This window comes from Lasiodiplodia theobromae (assembly GCF_012971845.1).
Source record: "Lasiodiplodia theobromae strain AM2As chromosome Unknown scaffold_19, whole genome shotgun sequence".
NCBI classification, from domain to species: Eukaryota; Fungi; Ascomycota; class Dothideomycetes; order Botryosphaeriales; family Botryosphaeriaceae; genus Lasiodiplodia; species Lasiodiplodia theobromae.
The window spans coordinates 508,094-530,427 of NW_023336398.1; the positions used below are offsets into that span (position 1 = coordinate 508,094).

At 56.0% G+C, this 22,334-nt stretch overlaps 5 protein-coding genes across 5 annotated transcripts; 1 reads left to right on the forward strand and 4 right to left on the reverse strand.

The window, feature by feature from the left end:
• Positions 1–214: 214 nt before the first annotated feature.
• LTHEOB_6650 (uncharacterized protein) lies at positions 215–2,337 on the forward strand (the record flags this gene model as incomplete). The annotated part of the gene is made up of 3 exons (XM_035515930.1): positions 215–227; positions 379–472; positions 525–2,337. The coding sequence occupies 3 exons, from the start codon at positions 215–217 to the stop codon at positions 2,335–2,337; spliced, it is 1,920 nt and encodes a 639-aa protein (XP_035372685.1).
• A 1,428-nt stretch (positions 2,338–3,765) lies between these two features.
• On the reverse strand, positions 3,766–4,578 carry LTHEOB_6651 (EF hand domain protein; the record flags this gene model as incomplete). Its single annotated transcript, XM_035515931.1, has 1 exon — positions 3,766–4,578. The coding sequence occupies one exon, from the start codon at positions 4,576–4,578 to the stop codon at positions 3,766–3,768; it is 813 nt and encodes a 270-aa protein (XP_035372686.1).
• Positions 4,579–6,492: 1,914 nt separating this feature from the next.
• On the reverse strand, positions 6,493–8,691 carry LTHEOB_6652 (Nucleic acid-binding protein; the record flags this gene model as incomplete). Its single annotated transcript, XM_035515932.1, has 3 exons — positions 6,493–7,661; positions 7,725–8,118; positions 8,200–8,691. 3 exons carry the CDS (start codon positions 8,689–8,691, stop codon positions 6,493–6,495), a joined length of 2,055 nt encoding a protein of 684 aa, XP_035372687.1.
• A 393-nt stretch (positions 8,692–9,084) lies between these two features.
• LTHEOB_6653 (Inositol-3-phosphate synthase) lies at positions 9,085–10,742 on the reverse strand (the record flags this gene model as incomplete). The annotated part of the gene is made up of 2 exons (XM_035515933.1): positions 9,085–9,225; positions 9,282–10,742. 2 exons carry the CDS (start codon positions 10,740–10,742, stop codon positions 9,085–9,087), a joined length of 1,602 nt encoding a protein of 533 aa, XP_035372688.1.
• A 1,862-nt stretch (positions 10,743–12,604) lies between these two features.
• On the reverse strand, positions 12,605–14,934 carry LTHEOB_6654 (Zinc finger LIM-type protein; the record flags this gene model as incomplete). The annotated part of the gene is made up of 4 exons (XM_035515934.1): positions 12,605–12,972; positions 13,032–14,477; positions 14,562–14,633; positions 14,685–14,934. The coding sequence occupies 4 exons, from the start codon at positions 14,932–14,934 to the stop codon at positions 12,605–12,607; spliced, it is 2,136 nt and encodes a 711-aa protein (XP_035372689.1).
• Between the last annotated feature and the right edge of the window lie 7,400 nt (positions 14,935–22,334).

Consider the following 22,334-nt stretch of genomic DNA (forward strand, 5'->3'; position numbering starts at 1 on the left):
GCACGCACTGTAGAAATTCCCAAAACATTCGTGATGCAGCAGTGTTCGGTGCACGGTGACCGTCTGCATGTGCAACCCACGTCATGCCAACTGCCCGATTCTATTTCCTTTTCCTCTTCATCACGCGATACACGCCACCGCCGCCGGTCTTCTCTTCTACCCGTTCCGACTACATTTGTAATCGGAGAAAAACGCCCGCCTTGATCGCGACGCGATGTCCGGCCCCGGTACTTGCCTTTTCCCTCCCCGCTCGCCTCTCCCGCTATCCGCTGCACGCCGCCCGATGACGCGCGGGGGTGGTGGTTCAACATAAACATCGCATGCAATCTGACACGCATCCTAGCACAACCAACATTAGAACACGCCGCAGTAAACCAGAAATCGTCAGGCACCCCGCCACAGCCGCCGCCAGCGCCACGGTCGGCGCCGCCTCGTCTAGCCCACCGAAGACGCGCACAGCCGAGAAAGATCGGTAATCGTAGTCATCAACGCCAAGAGGCCGAGGAAGATGACAGCGGTACAAGCCTTGTTGTGGCAAGCGCCATCGCCCATGTCAGCGCTGCCACCACCGTCCTTACCAACACCACCGCTCCTCTCCCCGCCCGACCCGGACTTCACCATCACGCCCAAGCAAGCCCGACGCCAAGTGGCGTCAGCCCAGGTCTTCATGCCGCAGCATTAGGTTCCGTCGCTACTGTGCCTCAGCCCGCACCTACCGTCCTACCGGCTGAGACAACGACGCTGCTGCCGCGGCACACCCTTGGCACATGGCAAGCCGACGCTACCACAACCACGGATGGCCCTGCTGCTCCCCCTCTTGATTCTGCTACTACCGCAAGTACTACTGCTGCTGCTGCTACCGCCACCGTGGGCGCGGTGTCTTCTGACCTGCCGCGCGTCCAACAACAAGGCAGTGCGGGGATCAGGCCGTTGCCATCGTCTGTGGATCTGGGAGCCGAGACTGCTACCACCCCGGCGGTGCCAACAACTCCAAGACACGACGACGACGATGGCCGCCACCACACCCGTCACCGCCGCCGCATGCCCAGCGTCAGCAGCCAGCGCGGACTGATGCGCTTGCGGACGGCGGGAGCGGCGGTGGAGGCGCCGTCGTCAGCGCGGAAGGCGCCCTCTGCTTCGTTCGACAGTGACGAGCCGAGCAGCGGTACACTTAGCACTCACGGCACCCTTTGGGCCGCTGGCGGAAACAGTGTCGGCGAGCCTGTTAGTTCCAGTAGTCGCACGAAGCGCGGAACCGGAGAGATTGGGCGCGCGAAGAACAGAGTTCCGGCTACGCCGTTGCGCGTCCGGCTGACGCCGCTAGCCAGAGAGCAGCAGCTGCTGGGTGGAGCGGACGAGCGCGGAGGGGATGGTGATGGTGATGAGCAAGTGCAGCGGCAAAACAATAGTGAGGAGAAGTCACCATCGTTGCTACTGCAGCGGATGAGGACGGGGTGTGGAGAAAGCTTGATGATAACGTTATCACCGTCTCCGTCGCCGCCGCAGCAGCTGATGCAGCCATCTCCCTTCCCGTCACCGTCGCTACCGTCCCGTAAGCGCCGGATGGGCCCGGAGAACGGCGGCGACGACGACGACGACGACGACGAAGAAGAAGAGGAAGAAGACGGAGGTCACGACAACAACGACACCCTTGCACAGGACGAAGCGGGCCAGAGCCATCACCTGCAGCAGCCACGTAGTAGTCGCCGCCGCAGCGTCCCGCAGCCCCCGTTGACCAAGCGGGCGAAGCTTTCGCGCTCCGATTTCTCATCATCCCCCTCGAATTCCCCGCTAACCATGACCAACAAGGACGCGCTCTCCTTCCCAACACAAGAAAGTGATGACGACAACACCGACGTCGCCGTCCCAAGCACCCCAATCCGGTCACGGATGATTATGCATCAGCCGCTGCAGCAGCAACATCAAACGAGCACGGTGAGCAAGCAGCAGAAGAGCAGCAGAAGGAACCTGTACGCGGCCAACATCGACGCCGGAGGCGGCTCCTTTGCGCTCACGCAGCTGCCACGCGTTGGGCCGCCGCCTCAATCTGCAGAGCACGAGCAGCTGCTGCTGCGCCATGTGTCAACAGCCTCGGCCGCGTCTTCTGATTCTTATTCTTCGTCTGTCGGGTCCCTGCCGGGGTTTCCGAGTGGTTACTTTTTCGGCGCTTTGAACGAGGCGGTTGAGGCGCTGGCTCCATTCATGGCGGCAGGCAGGGGTACTTCTTCGGAGAATACGGGGCCGCAGGGGGCGGGGTCGGAGGGAGATGGCACGATTATCAAGAATATGGTGGTGGATGAGGCGAATGAGGAAGACGACGAGATTGGAGGGGAGTAGTAGGTGGGAAGTGGCTGGAGGCGGCGGAAGCGAAGCCTGCAATCGGACTGAAGGGTTTCCGTCGTCCGAGAGAAGAAATTGGTGGGGTAATACGGAGATTGTTGTGGTTGGCGGCGCTCACAATTTACTTTGTGGTGTGCTTTTGCGGCTTGCTGGCCGAGTCATGGCATGAAGCTTTGCCATATGGTTTCGGGAAGTCATGGGGCGTGACTGGTTGGCGTTCCAGCCACTCCCACCTTGCATGGTGTGGCTCATTTTCAGTTTTCCAGTGAAACAGTTCTTACGAGTCATTTCGCTGCGGTAGGTAGAGAAAAAGGCATTTGCTGTAATCAATGACTTGGCATAGACTCAAGAAGAAAATCAGTATATTTTTCTCGAGTCATCCTTGTATCAGACTGCGTCCGGACCCCGGAAAAAATGTCTCGGAAGTTTGAAACAGCTCCTGTTTGATAATCACGGTGATTCGAATCCGGGAAGAATGGAACTTGAGGTTTCATGCAATGCATACCACAGAAAGGCCAATCCGGTTAGCGCATATAAATTCTCCAGCCAAGCCGATAAACGGCACAAACAGAATTTAATGATGTCATAAGTAGGAAGTAGCTTTTATGGGAATTTGATTTCCAATAAATTTATTGAGGTACTGCGCCACAGTCTGTCATGAAGCACACTGACAGCTGAGCCTCTGGCAATTAAAACAGCATCCTAGTATCATCATCTCTTGCGTGCTGGACTTGCAATTTTCCTGACGAAGCTCTGGTCGTTGAATGTAAGTTATGCTTTTATGAAGCAATAATAATGTTATTTTATTAGCAGGGATGGGGCTGTCGAAATCTCACCTAATCTCGTTTTAAGATGCTCCGTAACGATCTCATAGGGCTGTAATGTCTTTCCTGCTGATTGGGAGCGCTACATTTGAGCCTGTCTTGTAACTAAACCCACAATAGTTTAGATTAAACCAAAAATAAAAGCTTCATGTCATGTCGTTCTTCATGTCATTATTTCTTGGGAATCATCTCATTTAAGATATTAACTATCTGAACCACACGCCGATATGCTACAGACTTGAATTATCCACCTATCAATTATGCCGTTCATGTCATTCTATCGCCATTAAGCTGTGTTTGATTGTATACGATGGCGATGATCTGCCCTGGGGCAGAGAATGTATTCGGGACTGCTGCTCTCTTTGGACGCCTCAGAGCCGATCGAGCTCGTGCAGACTAAAGGAGAATTAATTGCTGGCGATTGTAATATGAAAAGGCGTTAGCCATCGCCAGTCTGGGGATCGACTACGCAGTGTCCGTCATCGCGCGGCTCATTGAATTGGTCTCTGCATGACCGCTGACGCTGCTGTAGCTGCTGTGCTTGTGCCGGACTAGGCGTACTGATAACAAGACGAGGTCATTTGCTGACAACAGTGGTAGGTCAGGGGTCGCTTTGGGGATGTAGAGATGGAGGCGGAGGTTGGGATCGGAGCTGCTGCTCCTGTTCGCGCAGAGCACCTCTCCTTATGCGCTTGCGCACCGAACTTCGGTAGTTACTCCATGACGTCCCCGAGCTTTGCGCCCGAGTCACCCTTTGGTTGTGCGGCGGAGGATGCCTCAACGTACAACGCCGACAGAACGGCTTCGACTTCTTAACCCACATCACGGCGGCTTGCTCTTCCGAGAAGCCTGGTGGGAGCTGGTCCCAGTATCCATCCGGGATTGGCTCGTCAGCAGCGTCCAAAACATCACCTCTGCTGAGGGAATGCTGAACGAATTGCGCGGTTGGGGATGCAGAGGTCACAGCTATGCCTGGGGAAGTGCGATCGACACCGTGAGCAGCAACGGGATCCAGCGTGGTAAGACCTGCTTCAGTGTATCCGGCGGTAGGCTGTACACTGGGAACGCTTGCAAAAGGACCAAGTTGAGCGCCGCTGCGGCTCTGAAGGGCAGTCTCCGTCTTATTCTGGTCAATGGCATCGTGATGGGTGCTGGTAGCCGGCGGCTGGGGTGTCTCGTCGGCCTCGCTGCGCTCCTTCTGTACCTTCGCCTCGTAGGCTTGCCTCTCATTCTGTGCGGCTTGCAGCCAGGGTGGCGGCCCTACTATGACGCGGGCGGTGAATTGTGGGTCGCTGCGGCTTGGCTGATGTACAGAGGTTGTGGTGACGCGGTGGTCGCTGTTGCCATCGACGATGGGATCGTTGACAAGCTCGTTGGGGCTGCGCGTGGCGTGCGGACGAGGTCCGACGGACATGTTGTTCTTGTGATTTCTGTTGCAACCGCTGTTGCAGTCGCTGCGTTCACCGAAAGTGAGGAAAAGAGAGCCACAAGAAGAGAAGATACAGGCGTAGAACGTAGGTGCACCCGCAATTCGCAAGCGGAAAGCGCAGAGAGATCACGAGGAAGTGGAGCCTGCCGACACTGCTTGGTAAAGTAGGTCCGCGCTGTACACAGGGCGCTACGAAGACGACTTTGTGTTTTTTGCCTTCGTAATTCTCCGAGAAAATGCAAGAATCAGGTCAAGAACATAGCATAGAGCTGGTTGATCTAGTAGTCACGGACTGTCTAGTTTGTGGGGAGCTGGATCTGCTGTCCAGGCACCTCTACCGCTGGCTCAGCTCTGTATCTGAACAAAGCGGTTGTATTTAGTAGTGATCCCGCCGAATTGGCCGTACGGCGGTTTCGATGCGGCGATGGTAAGGAAGTGAGGTAATGCAGCCACAGGCAGCTGGGCGGAGGTGACTGTTGGTTCCCAAAATAGAAGTAGCAATCTTTGGTACCTGCCACCTTGAGAAGGCGCCACCCACCCTCCAGCGGCCTTTTAATCCCGCTCGTGTACCGGCGCGGATTAACTGCTGGAATAGGTACCGAAGACAGCCCGGGTCAGTCTAGATATTCGACAGCGCGACCAGACCCTCTCCTCTTCCTTTCCTTCCACAACACCCATGCCAAACCCACAACCAACCCACGCCCAACCCCAACCCGGCGCCAGACCCACCATAACGCGGACATGGACAACGCCTTACCTCGACTTTGCCTCAGCTCGACTTTGCCTCAGCTCGACTTCAACTCAGCTCGACTTCAACTCATCTCGACTTCACCTCATCTCGACTTCACCTCATCTCGACTTCACCTCATCTCGACTTCACCTGACTTGAACTTGGATTTCACCTGAAGGGTCTTGAAGGAGAGTGGGTGGGACAAACAGAAAGAGAAGGCAAATCAGGAGACGGTCAGCCAGAAAGAGAAGTTAAATCAGAAGCAGGACGTCAACCAGAAAGAGAAGTCAAGCAAGAAGCAGGAAGTCAACCAGAAGGAGAAGTCAAATCGGAAGCCAGAAGTCAACCAGAAAGAGAAGTCAAATCAGAAGGAGAAGGTCAACCAGAAAGAGAAGGCTAAGCAAAAAGAGAGACTCAAGCAGAAAGGAAAATCTTAAGAGCGGAAAGGTTTGGCAGCATGGAGGATGCTGCCTCGCCATCCCGAGGGGTGATTGGCGTCGAGGAGTAGACCTCGTTAAAAAACCGAGAAAAGGCCCCTGTTCTCGTACTTGGGGGTTCCGGGGAGTACTACCTCGAAGAAATAAACCGAGGCTGAGCTCCTATGTCTCGTAAAATTGGAGCTCGTCGGCGGTTTGCGAACCCCGGCGCGGAGGAGAACTACCTCCACTCGCAAAAAAAACCGACACTTGACCCGCCGTCGCAAATGGGTCTCGCCAGGGGATGTTTGGCGTAGAGGAGCACTACCTCAGAAAAAAACCGAGGCAGGTATCCGGTATTATGTCTTGTTCTTGCCGAAGAACGGTAGGGCTTTTGCCTGAACTCGTCGGCTGCCGTCGTGGACTCGTCGGTAAAGGCGTGGAGGAGCACTACCTCCTAAAAACAACCGAGGTTCGGACCTCGTAAAAAAGCTGGCCTGACAGTCGGCCATGGCTGTTGGGCATTGAAGCTACCGTCTTGTCAAGTATCTACTTTGCTCCTCGTGGTCCGAGATAGAAACCTCTCGTAAAACAATCCGAGGGTGGCCGGCCTCGAAATCAAGTCGGTAATTTTTTGGAACCTTTTTTGCAAGGCTTCGAGCTGAGCAGCCACTTTGAATTTATTTTTTCGTTGGACGCTTCAGCAAGTCTGGGGCTCCGAGGAAGAAACTGTCTATCGCACCTCCGTTAGCACTACTCCCTCACGCCCAAGACGAACAGTCTTCCCACGCCCTCCCATCCACCCTCATCCGCCCCGCCCACTCCCCATCCCTCCATCCACCCGACCACCAGAGACACCCTGACCCAGGCTATCCGCGCCTCCAGCGCCCTCAGAGCCTCGACATCCTGTTCGCCAACCAGCTCCGCCATGCCCCGGCCAAACAGCTGCTCCCACGCCTGCGTACTCATGGCCAGCCTACCTGTCGCCACCATGCCAGTCTCATCCAGGACCGGTCCGAGGACCTGCGGGTTGAGCTCCAGCGGCACGGCGGCAGGATCAGCAGCAGCAGCGCCGTCAGTTTCCTCCTCTACCTCACCACCATCACGGTTGCCACCAGCAATACCAGCAGCGTCATCGTCCGAGCAACACCACCCACACCTCCCCACAACATCGTTCGCGTACACCGCGCCGCCGCACTTCGCGCACCGCCCGCACGCCAGTGCGCCGCGCCGGAACAGCTTGACCAGGTTCACCTCGGTCAGGACGACGCTCGCGAAGCCGACGAGCTGCAAGGGCTCCGGCGGCGGAGGCTGTTGCTGCGCTCTTGCGCCACCGCCCCCGTTCTTCGTCACCCGCTCGGCAACAGCCTTCCGCGCGAACTCGTCGATGTCGGCGAGGGTGTATAGGATGCGCTGATCCGCGGCTTCGATGGCGGCGAGGGGAGGAAACGGGTGTGGAGAGGCGCCATCGGGCGATGTCTGGAAGCGTGTGGAGGAGGACGGAGAAGAAGGGGATGCATATGACGAGGACGGGGGAAGAGGCCGCTTCTTGAGCAAGCGCTGCGCGTAGCCGCGTAGCCAGGTTGCGTCGCGCAGCGGCGCTGGGTCGATCTCGACGAGCGTGTTGGCGGTGAGGGAGAGCCAGATGTAGCTCGGGCCGTCCGAAGGTGGTGAAAGGAGAGACAAAGGTGCGTTTCCGCTGTTTTTGTTATTGCTGGTGGTGGCGCTGTTGGCGTTGCTCGTAGATTTCGAGACGCGGTAGCCCGGACGCGTGAGGAGGAGGATGGTTTTGTGCGGAATCCACGTCGCGGCCGAGGCGGAGGCAGCGCCCCAGAGGTTTAGAGAGGCGGAGATGGAGGCGGTGGTGTGGTCGAGAAGGTGGACGGTCGCCGTTTCGGCCGTCGTGCCGTCCTTGCGGGTGACTGAATGGCCGGGGAGGTCAGCGAAAACATACCTGTGGGTGGAAATCTTGCGGGAGAACATACCTTTCTTCTTTACTCCTACGCTCTTCACGCATACCAGCACCTTTGCGTCCGCCGCCTTGTATCCACCGCTCGCAAATGCGGCCAGCGTCATCAACTCCTTCCCCATGTCCACTCCATCAACACCACTGCTGCCAGTTGAGAGGGGCTTACGACACCTCGTCCCATTCTCAGCATCGCCATCCGCATGGATTTGTACGTGGCTCCCGCGCTCTCGCTCCGGAAAAACGCTGGTATACAGCCGCAGCATCGACGAGGGCGAAGACGCGGAGAAGGAGCCAGCGCTCTCATTCTCCGTGGCGACGAAAGGGGTGATGTGCGTCGTCCAGACGGTGATTAAGCTGCCCAGACGCAGTAGCGGGTAAGAGGCATTATGGTTCATGTGCCAGACGCGAACCTAACGGTGTCCCACGATTCCGGCTCATCAGTCTCAAACGACTGCGAGGGAAAGGAGGGGAGGCTGCGCGTGCACACTCACCACAATGACACCCTCACCATCACCCACTGTGCACTTCACGTACCCAACCGCGCCCTTTGGTGCCCTTCTCAACGCGGTCGTTGCCGTCGTCGTCTCCATTGATGGACTGTACACGTTGAGCACCCGACCCGTAAAGCGCACGCCTTCACCCATCGAAGTGGATGTCAGGTGCTTGATCGACATCACTTCTTTGTACGGGACGCCGTGAGGTGGGGTGAAAGGACCGGTGAGTGGTGGCAGCTGTGTTCCGTTGCCCGTAGACGACGCGTTGGTGGTCATTTCAGTAGATGTGAATCCGTCTCCCGGGATGAAGGCGGTGGCGGTGTTGGCGAGGCTGAGACCGGCTTCACGTTGTTGATCATGTTGCGTCGGATTGGGCTGAGATGCTGGTTCTGCGCGAGAGTTGTCGGTGTTGCTATCGGCCTGAGATGATCGGGCGGGTGAAGGTAGTGGAGAGAAGTAGGATTTTATAGAGGCGGATTGGGATGGCATGGTAGGGACGATGGGACTGGAGGAGAACAAACAAGAAGCTGAGTGAGTGAGGTGATGCACAAAGTGAGAGTGCAAGGTGAAGTGGAGGTATAGAGCGCGTGTAGACTCGGACAAAAAGGCGCTAGTGAAACTCATCGGTTAGGCAACACCACAACCATCACGTACGAACACACGAGAAATCTTGCGCAAATTTTGTATTTTGGATTCAGATATAATGAGTGAGCGAATGCAACGAAGCTTAAGATGAACATAGGAGAAAAGCCCACCATAAAACATCGCGTTGAAGCGCGTTTACGGTCACCCACAGGCATCATCACACGCTGATGTTGGATGCAGCGCGTAATTTCCTCACCACGCATCGCTCAGACTCGAGCAGGAGATGCGACAGGACGCTTAATGAGCGAACAGCTTGTGCTCAAGCGTCATGTCGTTCTCGGGCTCGAGACCGACGCAAGCACGGAAGATGTTCATCATAGCGTTACGCTGCTTGGCCAACGCGTTGACCACCGGCGTACCCGGGGGAGTGACCGGGGCCTGCCAATACGGGTTAGCCACTTCAACCTTATCTCGATCAAGAAAAAGAAACTTACCTTAAGCATGAAGCTCAAGATGCTCAGAACACTGTGGAACCCAGCGTACTCAGTATCAGCAGTCTTCCACTGGATGCGCGTCATCATCTCGGCGACGAGGACGAGATCGATGATCAACGGACTGGCCAGGAGCGAGTCCTCGCACACGTTGAAGATGCTGATGGTCTGGTGTCCGCCCATGAAGATCTCGGCGTAGTACTCGTCCAGCGCACGCTTATTGTCGCCAACCGCAGGCATGTATTTGATCACGACGCAGTGGTCGGGGTGTTCACCCTCCTCGTACAGCACATTGTTGGCGGCCACCATATCGTCGACAACGTTGGACTTGCTGATTTCCTTGCTGCGGAACTGCTTCTGGCTGCTCAGGTTCATGCCGTCATTGTTGCCGAGATGGTTGTACGAGGCAATGCTGGTGAGCTTGATGCCGGCGTTGATCATGAAGTCAACCAGGGCAGACTTCATCTTGGTCTGGCCAGACTTGAAGTCATCACCACCGACAAAGGCATTGTGCTTCTCGGCCAGCTCAACGGCGCCAGGAACGAAAGTGTTCTGGGGCGAGCCGTTGATGAAGGGAACCTGGTCGAGAATGCAGGCAACAGCAAAGACGGTCGAGGGAGAAACCTCCTCGTGGCCCTCCTTGATAGCCTTGAGCAGGTTCTCGGCCGTGTCGTTGACGCCAGGCAGAATCTCCGCATAGCGCTCGGTGTTGGCAGTCCACTGAACAATCACTTTGTCAAGACCGTTGGCAGCCTTGAAATCACGAATGTCCTTGCGAATCTGCTCAACATGCTCCCAGCAAGCCTTGGTACCGGGCAGAACGTTGTCAGCGCGAGCCTCTTGGTTTGCAGCGATGAAATCCGGGTAGTAGATGCTAGGAAGAGGCTTGATGGAAGCCATCTCCTTGCGCACCATGTTCTTGAGAGTCGGCTCCAAGACGCAGGCGCGGTCAGCAGCATCCGCCAAGTTCATGCCGCTGATGTCCCAGCCGCCAACGACAAGATCGTTGGGGTGGACCATCGGGAGCAGGTGGTTGAACGGGATGTTGATTTCCTTGCCGGTCTTGGGGTCGGTACCGAGCTTGATGGTGGAGGCCATGACCATGGAGCCGTAGTAGTTGGCAGCACGCGGACCCTCGCGAGTATCCCAGACGAGGCCGCGCTTGTTGGCGAGGATGCCAGCAGTCACGGTGGTACCGTTGTTGCCGCCCAAGCCCACGAGCATCATGCCGACCTTGGGGACCGTGCGGTCCACCTTGAAGTCGTACACCGTCTCCTTGGGCGTGGCAACGAACTTACCATCCTTGGTCGTGACCTCGGTGGTGCGATAAGTGTAGCGGCTCTTGATTTCCGCGTCCGAGTACGTGACGTTGGGCGAGTTGACGACGAACGCCTCCTTGGGCGTGGCGCTTGAAGACCACTTTCCATCCCCCTTCGCATAGCCGACTTCAGCGTGAGGTGCCATGTTTACTTTTGACGTTGTTTTCCGTTAAGTGGGTGATTTAACGGATGTATGGGCAATCCGACGCTCCTCCGGAGGGGGAAGTACGTCGGCCGGCGAAGGGGTGGTGGACGCTGGAGGAGAATTAGCCATTTGCTTACATTGGAGCTTTTGGGATGATGCACTTACGAGTTAAGAAGATTGGAGAAAATCGTGACGACTGGGCAATGGCCCGGGTGATTTTCGAGGAAAGGTTGGTGGGAAAGCTTCGATGCACGCTTGGTGTGAGCAGAGAAGAGTGCGGTTGAGGAGGGAGGAGTTAGGGCGCGGGTAGGCAGCGCTTTATAGCCCGCACGCCAGTCGCCGGTCAGAAGTCCTCCAGGCACCGCGGGTTAGCGGGAGGCGGTTTTCGGCGCGGGGCACCACTGAGCACACGATAGGGGCCGTGCATCCTGCTCAACCGGGCGCAATCGGTTGGTAAAAGCGTGGAGGAGGATTAATCACTCGCCTGCACGCGGCGCGTGTTCAAAGTCGCGGTGAAGGTGAATCGAACGGCAGCTGCTGCAGCTCGTCGAATCCGCTGGCGCCCGGAGCAGCCGCGCCATTCCCCTTCCATTGCCTCGGGCCCTGCGAAGACAGGGGCCGCCCAGTCTCTCTCAACCACATCCATCGAAAAAGACGCGGTTGCGCAAGCGCATGCAAACCTCCCACGTGCACTGCAGATGGTGGGGCTCTGTCTGTTATCGTCGTTGATCCTCTGCTGGCCGTCCATTGGAGGAACCAGTCGACCCGTGTGTTGCCTATGAACGCCGCAGCCCGCCGGCGCCCTTGGCAACCCTGCAGTTCTTGTCGCTTTCGATGCAAGTTCTAAGCGATCAATGGCCTGATGGTTATCATAATCCTGTACCTTGCAGTTGCGACTGCGTGTGAGCTGGCAGGTACCGATCCATCCATGGCCAGGTCCGCGCAACTCGCTCGTAGTGCATTTAGTAATACCGCTGTGAAATATTTTGAAATTGCGAGGCCGAAGGGCTGCGGGATCTCCGGAACTCTATGCACACCGTCATTGACATGTGCGGTACTCGAAGCTCCCGAATGACGTTGCATAAGCATAACCGGCGTTGCGCCACGGAGTCGGAGCGGCGCCGAGCGGGACGACAAGGTGCATAAATGTCATTGATTGCGACATCACAACTGCGACTCATTGTTACTGGAATGTTCGTGTTCAATTATCCTACTACTACAACGCTGAAGATTCGCCTTCGCCTTGCCTTATCCCAAAACTTTTCCGTGACATCCATTCACCCGAAGATCACCTGCAAACAGATAAGACATTAAGCCAGCCCTTTCACCGGCTGCGATACCCTTTCCTCATTGCACAAGAAACTCCCCCGCTCATGCAAATGCTGGGATCGATAATAGACCAAAAGTCGCAAAACATCATGCAGCCATGGTCAAAACTGGAAAGAAATAGGAAGAGGGTATATCCAAATGTGAGCCCACCCGGGATGAAAAGGGTATATCGAGAAGGGTATATAACTCAAATGGAAACCGGAAGATGCAGTTGGTCGACATGCAAGGAAACTAGGAGCCTTTGAACAATCGGTCGGAGCGACAAATAAAAGAAAAGATGCGAGCGCCGTGGAATGCTGTAGGTCCGAGGGAAAGATAAGCGAGTGTCTGGCGATGCGAGATCCCGAAGAAGCCCCTTCGCCTAAGCAGGGAGATTTCCAGAAAAGGGTGGGTCTGGAACGTTCACGGAGATGACCCCAAGAGCCGCCTCGTACCCGTACGCTTCGGTGCCCAAGCTTTGCGTCGAAGCAATACTTTCCAAGACGGCGTAAAAATAGCTGTGATCAATGCGAGCCCTCTCCATACGGGGTCGCTCACATCATCATCAGCCTAGTCCTCCTCCTTTCAGGGTTGCGCCTAGGGTCTCCTGGAGCCAGCATGCCGCGCGGACCGCCGCCTGTCTGTCTTGCTGCGTGCCACGCATGGCGTTCACAGTACACGACCCCCATAACTTCAAAGTAGTCGTCCCGCAGGGGCATTCTGCACGTGTCGCATGCGAAACATTGCGGGTGGAACTTTTGCCGCCGCTCAGTCTCCAGGTACTGACCCTCGATTCCGTAGTTGCAGTGTCTGCAAAGAGAACCATTCATCTGGTGGTAATGGTGTGCGCAGTACGGGTGGTTGTCAATGACGTAGAAGTCGGCCGTTTGGAAGGGGGAGTGGCAAGTCCTGCAGGTGAAGCCTGTGCAGACACGGGTTAGCGAGATGAAGACTCCGCGACGGAGCGAGTATAGAACTTACATTGCTTATGCCACCGCCCTGTCAGCCTCCCGTCTGCCGCTTTGACGCTCTTCCCTACAATGACTTCACCACATCCTCTGCAGTTCCCCTTACCCGCTGTGCCGGGCCGCTTTCCTAATGATGCTGTCCTCGTGTGTGTAAGAGGCTTCATTGGCGGCTCCTCCTCGGCAGGGACAGGAGGCATAGGAGGCTTCTCATCCTCCCGGACAACGGATTGGATCTCCGGAAGTGCCGAAGAATCCGACGGCCGGTTCGGCGTGAATATACCGCGCTGAATGGCAGGGTCCATCGGTGACTCGGGTGCGTCTGGAACAGCACGAAGCTGCGGAGGGCTCAAAGGCAGACTCTCCGGCGGGTTTGGCCGGCTCATGCTCGGCCTCCTCTGTGCCTCAGGAGGAGGTCCAGTGGAAGTTCCCGGGCGCGGTCCCGAGGGAGGCTGGTCAAAGGGCCTGTATGCCTTGAATGGCTCAGCAATAGGGCTGGCTCCTGCAGAGGTTGGCGGCGTAGAGCGGCTGCTGCGATCGAAGCCGGAAGAGGCCTCAGACGAGCCAGAATCTGAAGGCGCGTGGGAAGTGCCACGAGGACGAACCTCTAGGCGCGGGGGCTGAGGAACAGGTGGTCTGGGGCCAAGATCCAGGTCCTTGAGACTAAGGTTGCGGCTAGACGTCCTGCGAGGATATCTTTTCGCATTGTCGTCCGCAACGGATGCTTTCCTCTCATGCTGAGCAGGCTCAGCAGGTGGCTTTTCCGGACTGGACGGGCGTGCCTTGTCCGGAGAATCCCACCATTCTGGGGTGTCGTCGGTCGAGATGTTTCGTGCAAGAGACTTCGGCGGAGGAGGCGGAACTTTGTCCGAAGGCCTCCTCGGAAGTGAGATGGAAGCCTTGTTGGCAGCGCCATTTGTGTCTTTCTGGATTGGAGACAACTGCGAGCGCATCCCCAAGCCCGCCAGCGAAGGCTGGTTAGCCTCACCCTGCAATGCTTCCAAAAAGCTGTCCACGTTCTCATCAGGACGCGCTGGTCGTGGAGGCGGTACGCGCTTCCCACCAACTTCAGCTGGCGCCGGCAATCCAGTGGAGCGCATGGACGAGCGCGATCTTTCTGTGCTGGCTGTCGATGGCTGACGTTCATGGCCCAAGGTATTGCTCCCACGGCTAGAAGTGCGCGACTTGGACCTGCTCCTCAAGCTGCTCAATGTCGGAGTCCTCCTGTGCGACGAGCTGGGTCTTGCTTCCTCGGCCGTCTCAGGCCTCAATGATGTTTTTCTTTCCCTCACGTTGAACGGACCGGAGGCAAGCGTGTTCAGGCGAGAGAAGACACTTTCACTGGCATTGGGCCGCGGGCTCAGAGGGGCGAAATTCGGGTCGGATTCAGGGTAGTCGTGAGTTGGGGTGAGTTGCCTCTTGATTGGTTCCAGAGAGCTCTCGGGTTCGAGGTTTGGTTGATCTGGAGAAGTGGGACTGTAAGCTTTCGGTTCTAGGCCGGACTGGTTCCTGGCTATTGACGACTTAAAGAAAGCTGGCGACGGACTTCTGGAATTTGGGTTGCTGTTCGGGGTCAAAGGATCGGCGGTCGCCTGGGCGCGTCCGGCGAAGGGCTTGTCTTCAGACAATGTTAAAGCCTGGCATGGCAGTGGAGGAAATTGGGACTTACTGGCGACGCCGGAGTCAATGCTAGGCGGTGGTGCTGAGCGACCAGGCTTGAAGGCGGCAGTCGACGAGCGAATGCTGCTGGCGGCGCGGTCGAAGAATTTCTTTGTGGCCTTTGGTGCTGGGGCAACGGGCTCAGGCTCGGGGGCTGGGCCGCAGACATGGTCGGCCATCTTCGAGATCTCGATCTCGACGCCGCAGTCTGAACATTTGATGGACGGCAATATGCTAATGGGCCTCTCGGTGTCCGCCATGGTGGATGATCCTTGCGGCACTCAAGGAATCCTTGTTTGGTGTTGTGCCTTGGGGAGGGCGAGCAGCGCAGACAGGAGGAGAGGGCTGGGAGGCGGGAGCATGGGCGGCGTGCAGCCTTATGGGGCGCTTCTCTCTGTGCGCAGAAGACGCAGAGGTCAATACTTGGGGCGACCTGCTGAATCGAGCGGGCGGCGAAAGCGGCTAGCACGTATTTAGGGTGGTGGGAGGTCTTGCAGGGAAGGAACGGGCGTGGATGGCCGGGTGGTAAAATGACACACGAGGTACCCCTGCTGGCGCGGTGCGTGAGACAGAACGGGCGGTGGAGCGTAAGAGAGCGTGTATCGGCGGCGATTAGGCGCGCGAAGCTGGACGATGGTTCCAAACGAGAGGCAGCGCGGGCTCCTGCGCTGAGGGCGGTTATGCTGGAGGCGGGCAGCTGCGTCGACGCGGTGTGCGGGCGCCTGGCAGTTAACAGGAAGCATGCAGCTCGCGGGCGCTTCTGGGCGGGCAGCCCGGCGCGTTGGCCAGCTGGCGGTGCAGGCAACCCAGCAGCTCGCTCATTTGCTGGCCAGCGGCTGATCCTTGACTGCGAGCTCTGGCCCAGGGCCGGCCGTTGTTGCGAGGCTGCCGCAGGCACAGAGCTCGAGCATCGTCCGTCGCAAGCGCGCCGCGGCAACCTCGCATCAACCCACTGAAACCGCGCTCCACCGGCCCCCGCCTCCTGTGCCTGAGGCCGCGCCCTGGGCACCGAGCACCGGCGGCGGCGGGCAGCGACGCGCAATGCTGGCCCTTCGGTGAAGCTGCGTCGGCGACGGCACCGCAGACAGCAGTAGTCAGTCGCGGCAAGAGGCCGCCACGGCTGGCCGCGCTAGGCGATAACTAGCCCGGGCCCCGCGGCCGGCTCGGACAAAGATAGCAGAGCATCGCGATCAGCGGTGCAGTGTGCGCCCCTGATCGGCCTCTGCTGATGTTCATTTACGGAGCTGGGGCCATCATGTGCCGGCCTCAGGTCCCCTCGCCTGCCAAAAGCGCTCGCCCTGACTCGCGCCTTTCCTTTGCTGTTCATGAAACGCCAGCCTCCCGCTGCCAGATCGGGGTGCTCCTGCACGTCAGCCGCGTACCTGCAGCCGCCTCCAGCCCGGCTTCGAATCGAACCGCCTGTGCAACCACTTGTCTCGGTAGCCGCCCGCCAGGTGTGCCGTGGGGGTTGAGGGGATCGCCGCATCGTCGATGGCTCGCCTCACTGTTGCCGCTTCCATCACACCGCTCGCCGCCTGCGTGCTCACTGTGGGGTAGGCCGCTCATGGAGTCCTCTCCGCGATACAACCGCGCGATAAATCAGGGTCTGAGGGGTCTCTCAACCCGTTTACGTAAGATCTGCCCTCGCTGCTCCGCCCCGCCACGGGCCTCGTATCGCGCTTAGCTGCGGGAGATCAACAAAAGCACACAGAGGAGACATGCACATCTCCATTTCCCTGGTGGCTACGATGACGTGCACCGCATCTCTCCGCATCTCCAGTTTATCGTGCCAGCGCGCCAGCGTGTGCTGACTGACTGCTCACGCGCGCTGCAGCGCCGACGGGGCGCTCTGTGGTCCATCAGCAAGCCACGTTTTGCTCCCATCGATTGCCGGCAGGGCTGAGACACATCTCCACCAATACTTGGCCGCTCACCAGTTTCGCATTGCGTCAGTCGTTGTTCCTACGCTATTGCACGGCACGCGACATCAAACAGCTGTCTGACCACGTTGCGGCGCAACTAGCAACCTCGCCCGGTCCCCAGCCTGGCCCTGAGTTCCTTCTGTATCGAATCCTCAAGCTTCTAGCGCCCCGCCACGGCCGCCCAGATCCGCGCCGGCTCAACACCTTACCATCCTTTCCAGTTGTTTGGGCCTGTAGCCGAATCCTTTCGAACGTCCCCTGTCTGTTCTTCGAGAAACAAGCCTCGTCCAGCCACCCTTAGCCGCACCCTACCTGCCACTATCCCTTTTCCTGTCCGTCACCGGCTCGTTGGGACGCTGTAAGGGGGGCCGAGCGCGCATATTGCCATGGCAGTTCCCTTGGTTTCTCGCGTTCACTAAATTTGAATTCAACCCTGAGGAACGGCTTCCAACGGTCCAGCAACCTTGGAAATTGCCCTACCAGTTTTCCAAATTCTACGCCCATCTTCATCTGCAGCCCACGGCAGACTGGCATCGCAGGTAAGGCACGCGTGTTCCATGCCTTCACTTTCCTTTACTTCAACTTTGATTTTGATTCCCTTGTCTTCGTCCTTTCATCTCAACCAAATGACAGACAAGCTTTCTTGTTGTTTGCTTGCTGAACTCTCCGCTGGTCCGGGATCCCTCTCCAGCCCGTCTTCCTTGGCGTAATATTGAACCTTCCGCCGCTTCGTGGCCCTTTGGCCGGACGTCATGGCTTGAAGTCACCCGGTATCAACCATCCACCGCCTAATTGTCGGGATCTACCAGGCAGCCGGGAATCCCCTCTTCCTGTTTCCGCCCCGGTGGTCAGAGTGTTTCCGGCCCGCACTCTCTGTTTCACAATCTCACCGTACCCCACCTCTTCATCTTTCTTCATTGCTATCGAGATGGGATCGCGCGCTTCTGCCATGCGCTCTTTTTCGTAGGCATTTCCGAAAAGGCGAATGCTCCGGGTGCCAAGACTTAAGGGCCTCCGTTGTGCGAGTCGTAAAGCGAGCGCGGCTGCGGCTTGCGTGTTGTCTACCTCAGGCCTCCAATAGGGGACGCCTTCACGGCTACGTCCGTTCTCGCTTGTGCCTGTCCCGCTGCTCACCTTCACCGCGTCCTGGTGTGGATCCTTGCCACAACGGGGCCGATGACGCAACCCCTTCCTCCAGATTTGCTACTACTGCACTATCTCAATTCGTATCTCCCCACTGCTTCGTACTCGGTAGTTCACGATGGAGCACTGCTCCTTTCTTATCTTCCATTTCATCTACCTCCAACTTCGCTTGCATCTGTCGCTTGCGTTTCTCTCTACCCTTATCTTTCCAGCATCTTCCCGGATCCCCGGATTGTTCCTGCCCAATCTCGAAGATGTCACGTTGAACCAGGGTGGAGGACAGATCGTGACGTTCGCAATATCCGTAAGGCTAAAACTTAATCAAACACGGTAGAGCAAGGGCCCTGGTAAGCCGGCCGGCTTCGGATCTCGGAGCCGACGCGAGTGCCGATCTACGGCGAAACACCCTCTACCTTGTCCCGAAACGGTTTCACCCAACATATGCACAAGGTTGCTCGACTAAATATATTCCTCTCTTCAGCATGAATTCTCTTCACCTTTCCTTCCGCGCGGTCCACCGCGTCATCGTGGATGCGCTCCGGCTTGTTTGCCTGTGTGTCTGGATTCCCATGACACGCCGCAATTATTCAGTTGAGACACGTTCTGCCACGTACCCAATGTCATTGGATCTCTCCAAAGTTACTTTCATGTCTAATTGTCATGTGGACTTCGACTGATGGCAAACGCGCAGCCTATGCTTTGACCAATTGGATCAAGTATCTGATTGGTTGGATGATAAATTGCGTCGAACCTATCACACCACCCACTTTTCCAGTGTACGGACGGACTCGTGGACCCGAATCTGGCCGCCTCCTGTCGTTTGTTTAGGAAATTCGTCTCGAACTCCTTTCAGCAACGTGCACTGCCACTGATCGTTCATTTGTTCTGAAATCCTGCTGAGAAACGGAAAAGGCGCCAAAAAATACTCATGCTGCGAGGAAAACTGGTATAGGCGCACATCTCATGGTGATTCGCTGAGATTTTAATGATGTCCTCTTTGGTACTCCACCCATTCAGCTCGCCACACGGACGCACACGGCTGAAGAATGCACGCCAAGAAAAATAGCTTTAAGCGCAGCTCTCCACTCCCAGCCACCAGGCTCGAGAAAAGTAAACGGGCACAGACCATAATGCTAATTGACGCAACCCACCAGCAAATTCTGTCTATGCTCATGTGGATATTTCTTTCCCAGCCTCTTTTACCATACCGCCATCCGGCATCCGTGCTTCTCGGTACTTTCCATTACCGACAGGCGCACAGGTGTCCTCAAGGAAGACGCCCGGTAAGCAAATCCGGGGGGCGTCTTTAGCTTCATCAGCACAGACGTGCCGCGTGCTTCCTTCCACCGGCCACTCCGGTAACGAGGTAAAATAAGCAAAAACATAAAAAGAAAAAGGGATTGGGGGCTTACTCGCTTCCCTCACACCACCGCGTCACCATCATCATGAGACACAAAGTGCAATGGCGACATCGGTTTCACATCTGCGCAGGGCTGAAGAACAACATTCCGTACACACCCGCGGAACGAACGCACTGATGGCCAAGAGTCCTTGAACCGGGTCCGGATGGCCGGCTAAAATAAGCCGAACCTTGCTCACGCCACAGCTGTCGTTGACCCTGGATTTTGAGGTCGAAGTTTGTCCCCGCCATATTATAATATTTAAGCTTAGGTGTTTGTTTCGAATGCCCGAAGAGCAACCGCACGCTAGCTGTCGTGGAATATGTACGCGGAAGACAAAAAAAACCTCTTATTACTCGCCGTTGGGGTCTCGAACGAGGTGTGGGATTGCTGTTAGCTATGGGTCCCATCACTAGTTTGAGGTGTTTTCCCGAAAATAAGACGCAACGACTTCGTTACTATTTATGGAAAGCAAATAGACAGCAAGCATGCGGGATGGCACTCAACTCACGCATGCGCTTGAAGCTATCGCCTGGACTTTTTTTTTGTAACTGTTAAATCTATGTTTATATCCGGGCAGCAGCTTCAGCTACCCACAACACAAGCTAAAATGCCAAAATGCATCCTTTGGTGCTTTTTTTTTTCTAAAAAAAACCGCGTGATACGGCAGACTAAGCTCACTGATCTTTTCTGGCTTTGGTAGTCGGCAGGCGGCGGAGACATAGAAAATGAATATGCGCTGGAATTTGGCTACGATACCTCTACTGAAACAAAACAAAAACGTTAATGGAGGGCCGATGAGAGAGCTGGAACGAGGAAAACAGAAAACAAAGCGCAACAACGCCACAGGTGACCCAAAACAAAAACACCGCAAAGAAATGCATAACCTAAGGAAATGTGATGCCGACGGGTCTGCCTGACGTCTTAAAGCCCGCAATCTCTTCTGAGTAGCGGGAGGTCCATCATGGCGGACAGGTCGAACTGTTGCCAGGCCAAATCATCCACATTGTTTTCTGTCGGCCAGGCCGGCAGCTGCACGTCATTTCCGCCGGGCAACTCAAAGTTATTCGGGCCCGGTCCGGCAAAATCCCACCATTGACCCACTACAGCGTCTTGAAAGTGTTGAGGTTGTGACGCAAGCGGGTGCATGTCCGTATGACAAGAAAACGGTAGGAGCGACGATGTTGAGAGGCAGTGGCCGTTCTGCTCGAGTCGCTGACGCTTGCGTTTGCCGGGCGAGAGGAAAACAGAAGAGGTTGCTAGGTTTACTCCGCTTCCCTCTTCTGCATCAATACTTTCTACACTGCGTATCGCTAATGTTTGCTGTCGTTGTTGATTCATAGATGTTGCTCCCTCACTCTCGTTTGACAGCCCATGTTCTCCTGTGAGGGTGGGCGGCTGCTGAGGGCTTACAGGAGCAACGTTTTTGGCTATTCTGGAGAAATCGCCGGTTTGGGTGGTAGTCGCTGCTGGAAAAGTAGGGCCCCTTGAATGTGCAGGCTCTGGACGGAGTGTGGGATTTGCGTGGGGGCTGGGTGCCTCGGCGGAGACGCGCAATGTGTGCATTGACAGTCTCTCCAACTCAGACAGTCCGGCGTCGAGTTTCTGCAGGACCAGGATTGTCTGCGTAGTGGATGAGTTGCGGTGTTGGAGCATTGCACTTTGTATGGTGGAGAGGTGCTTGAGGATTTGCCTCTCCAGAAACGTTACTTGAGCTTGGTCATGCTGTTCGGCATTCTGAGCGTTGCGGGGATTATTAGAGATGGTGGGAGGAGTGAAGCTTGTGGCCGTTGGTTCGGTCCTTTGGGAGAGTGGACGCTGGACAATGCTTGAACTACTGGCACCTTGGCTGATCTGCGATGACGACGCGGCTAATGACGTGCAGAGAGATGAAGAACATATCGAGGTAGATGATGGGATTGTGGATGGTTGTATTGTGGCCTTAGGAGGTTGTGCAGCGCTAGAGCTGCGAGGATCCAGGGGCATTTCGGCTTTATACTGTTCCTTCGACATACAGTCGTCGAAGAAAGGGCTGGCTGGAATAGGAGAGTTGGGAAATAGAGTCTTGTAGAGACTACGGTATCTCGTAGCAAGACTCTCTTCTCCTTTGGAGATTGGATTCGATGGACATGATCGAAGCGCTTCATGCGATGCATGTTCCTGGCTGTTGATAAAGTAGGCCTTGCAACGCTTGCAATTTTGGACCACAAACTTCTTGTTGTGGGCACGAGTGGTGTTCAAATGGCGTCTAAGAAGAAATCAGTTTCATTTGGACAATTCATCATCCAGGGAGTTGCTTACTTCAGAGCAGCCATGCTCTCAAAATCACGTCCACTTGGGCAGGCCTTCTCATGTGGCAGGTCACTCATTACCGCATGCTTAATATACGGACAGACAAAGTACCTTCTCGAGCTCGTAGTGATCTCGGAAGCCGCAGCATCCTGCCCCTGGTGGGCATCCATCTTCAGTATTCGTTTTTTTGTCCGTGTGTGTATTCGCCAGGTAATCGTGTTCAAAGCTGGGCACTGTTGAGATGGGGAGGTATTCTAGAACTCGGGTGAATTAGTCTAGAACTCGTGAAAGGTGTTGGAGTGGCTACATACAGTGTGTGCGCGAACCAAATAATCACGTTGAAAGTTGACCTCTCTTTTGACAGTGAAAGTAATCTCGAACTCGGGAGAGTTAGTCCAGAACTCATGAAAAGTGTTGCAGTGGCTACATACAGCGTGTGTGATCAGATAATAGCGATATTTTCCAAAACTGGGCTCTCATTTGATGGAATTAGTACTCCAGACCTTGGCGAATTAGTCAAGAGCTCGTGAAAGGTGTTAGAGTAAGCACATACAGTGTTCGGTTTGTGGTTTGTTCGTCTGTACTTTCGCATAATCGCAAATAGAATATGCCACCACATCTCGGAGGCGTAGGCTCGTTGGCCAAAAGAAACCCTCAGGGAGATTTGAGGATACCGTCCGTGCACCATTGGTTGCTCGAATCCCCACGGCGGTTCTCGATCGTTTCCTTGAATAAGAAAAGACTCACCTTCCTTACCTTTGGACGGGTTTGACAGAGGTCCGGGGAATTGGGATGGTAGTTCGAAAAGTCTACGGTCGGATCCGGTTCCAGTTTTCCTAAATATACTGTGGACGCAGGTAAGTGTGAACCAGAGAAGGCCTTTAAGGCCTGACAATAATACTT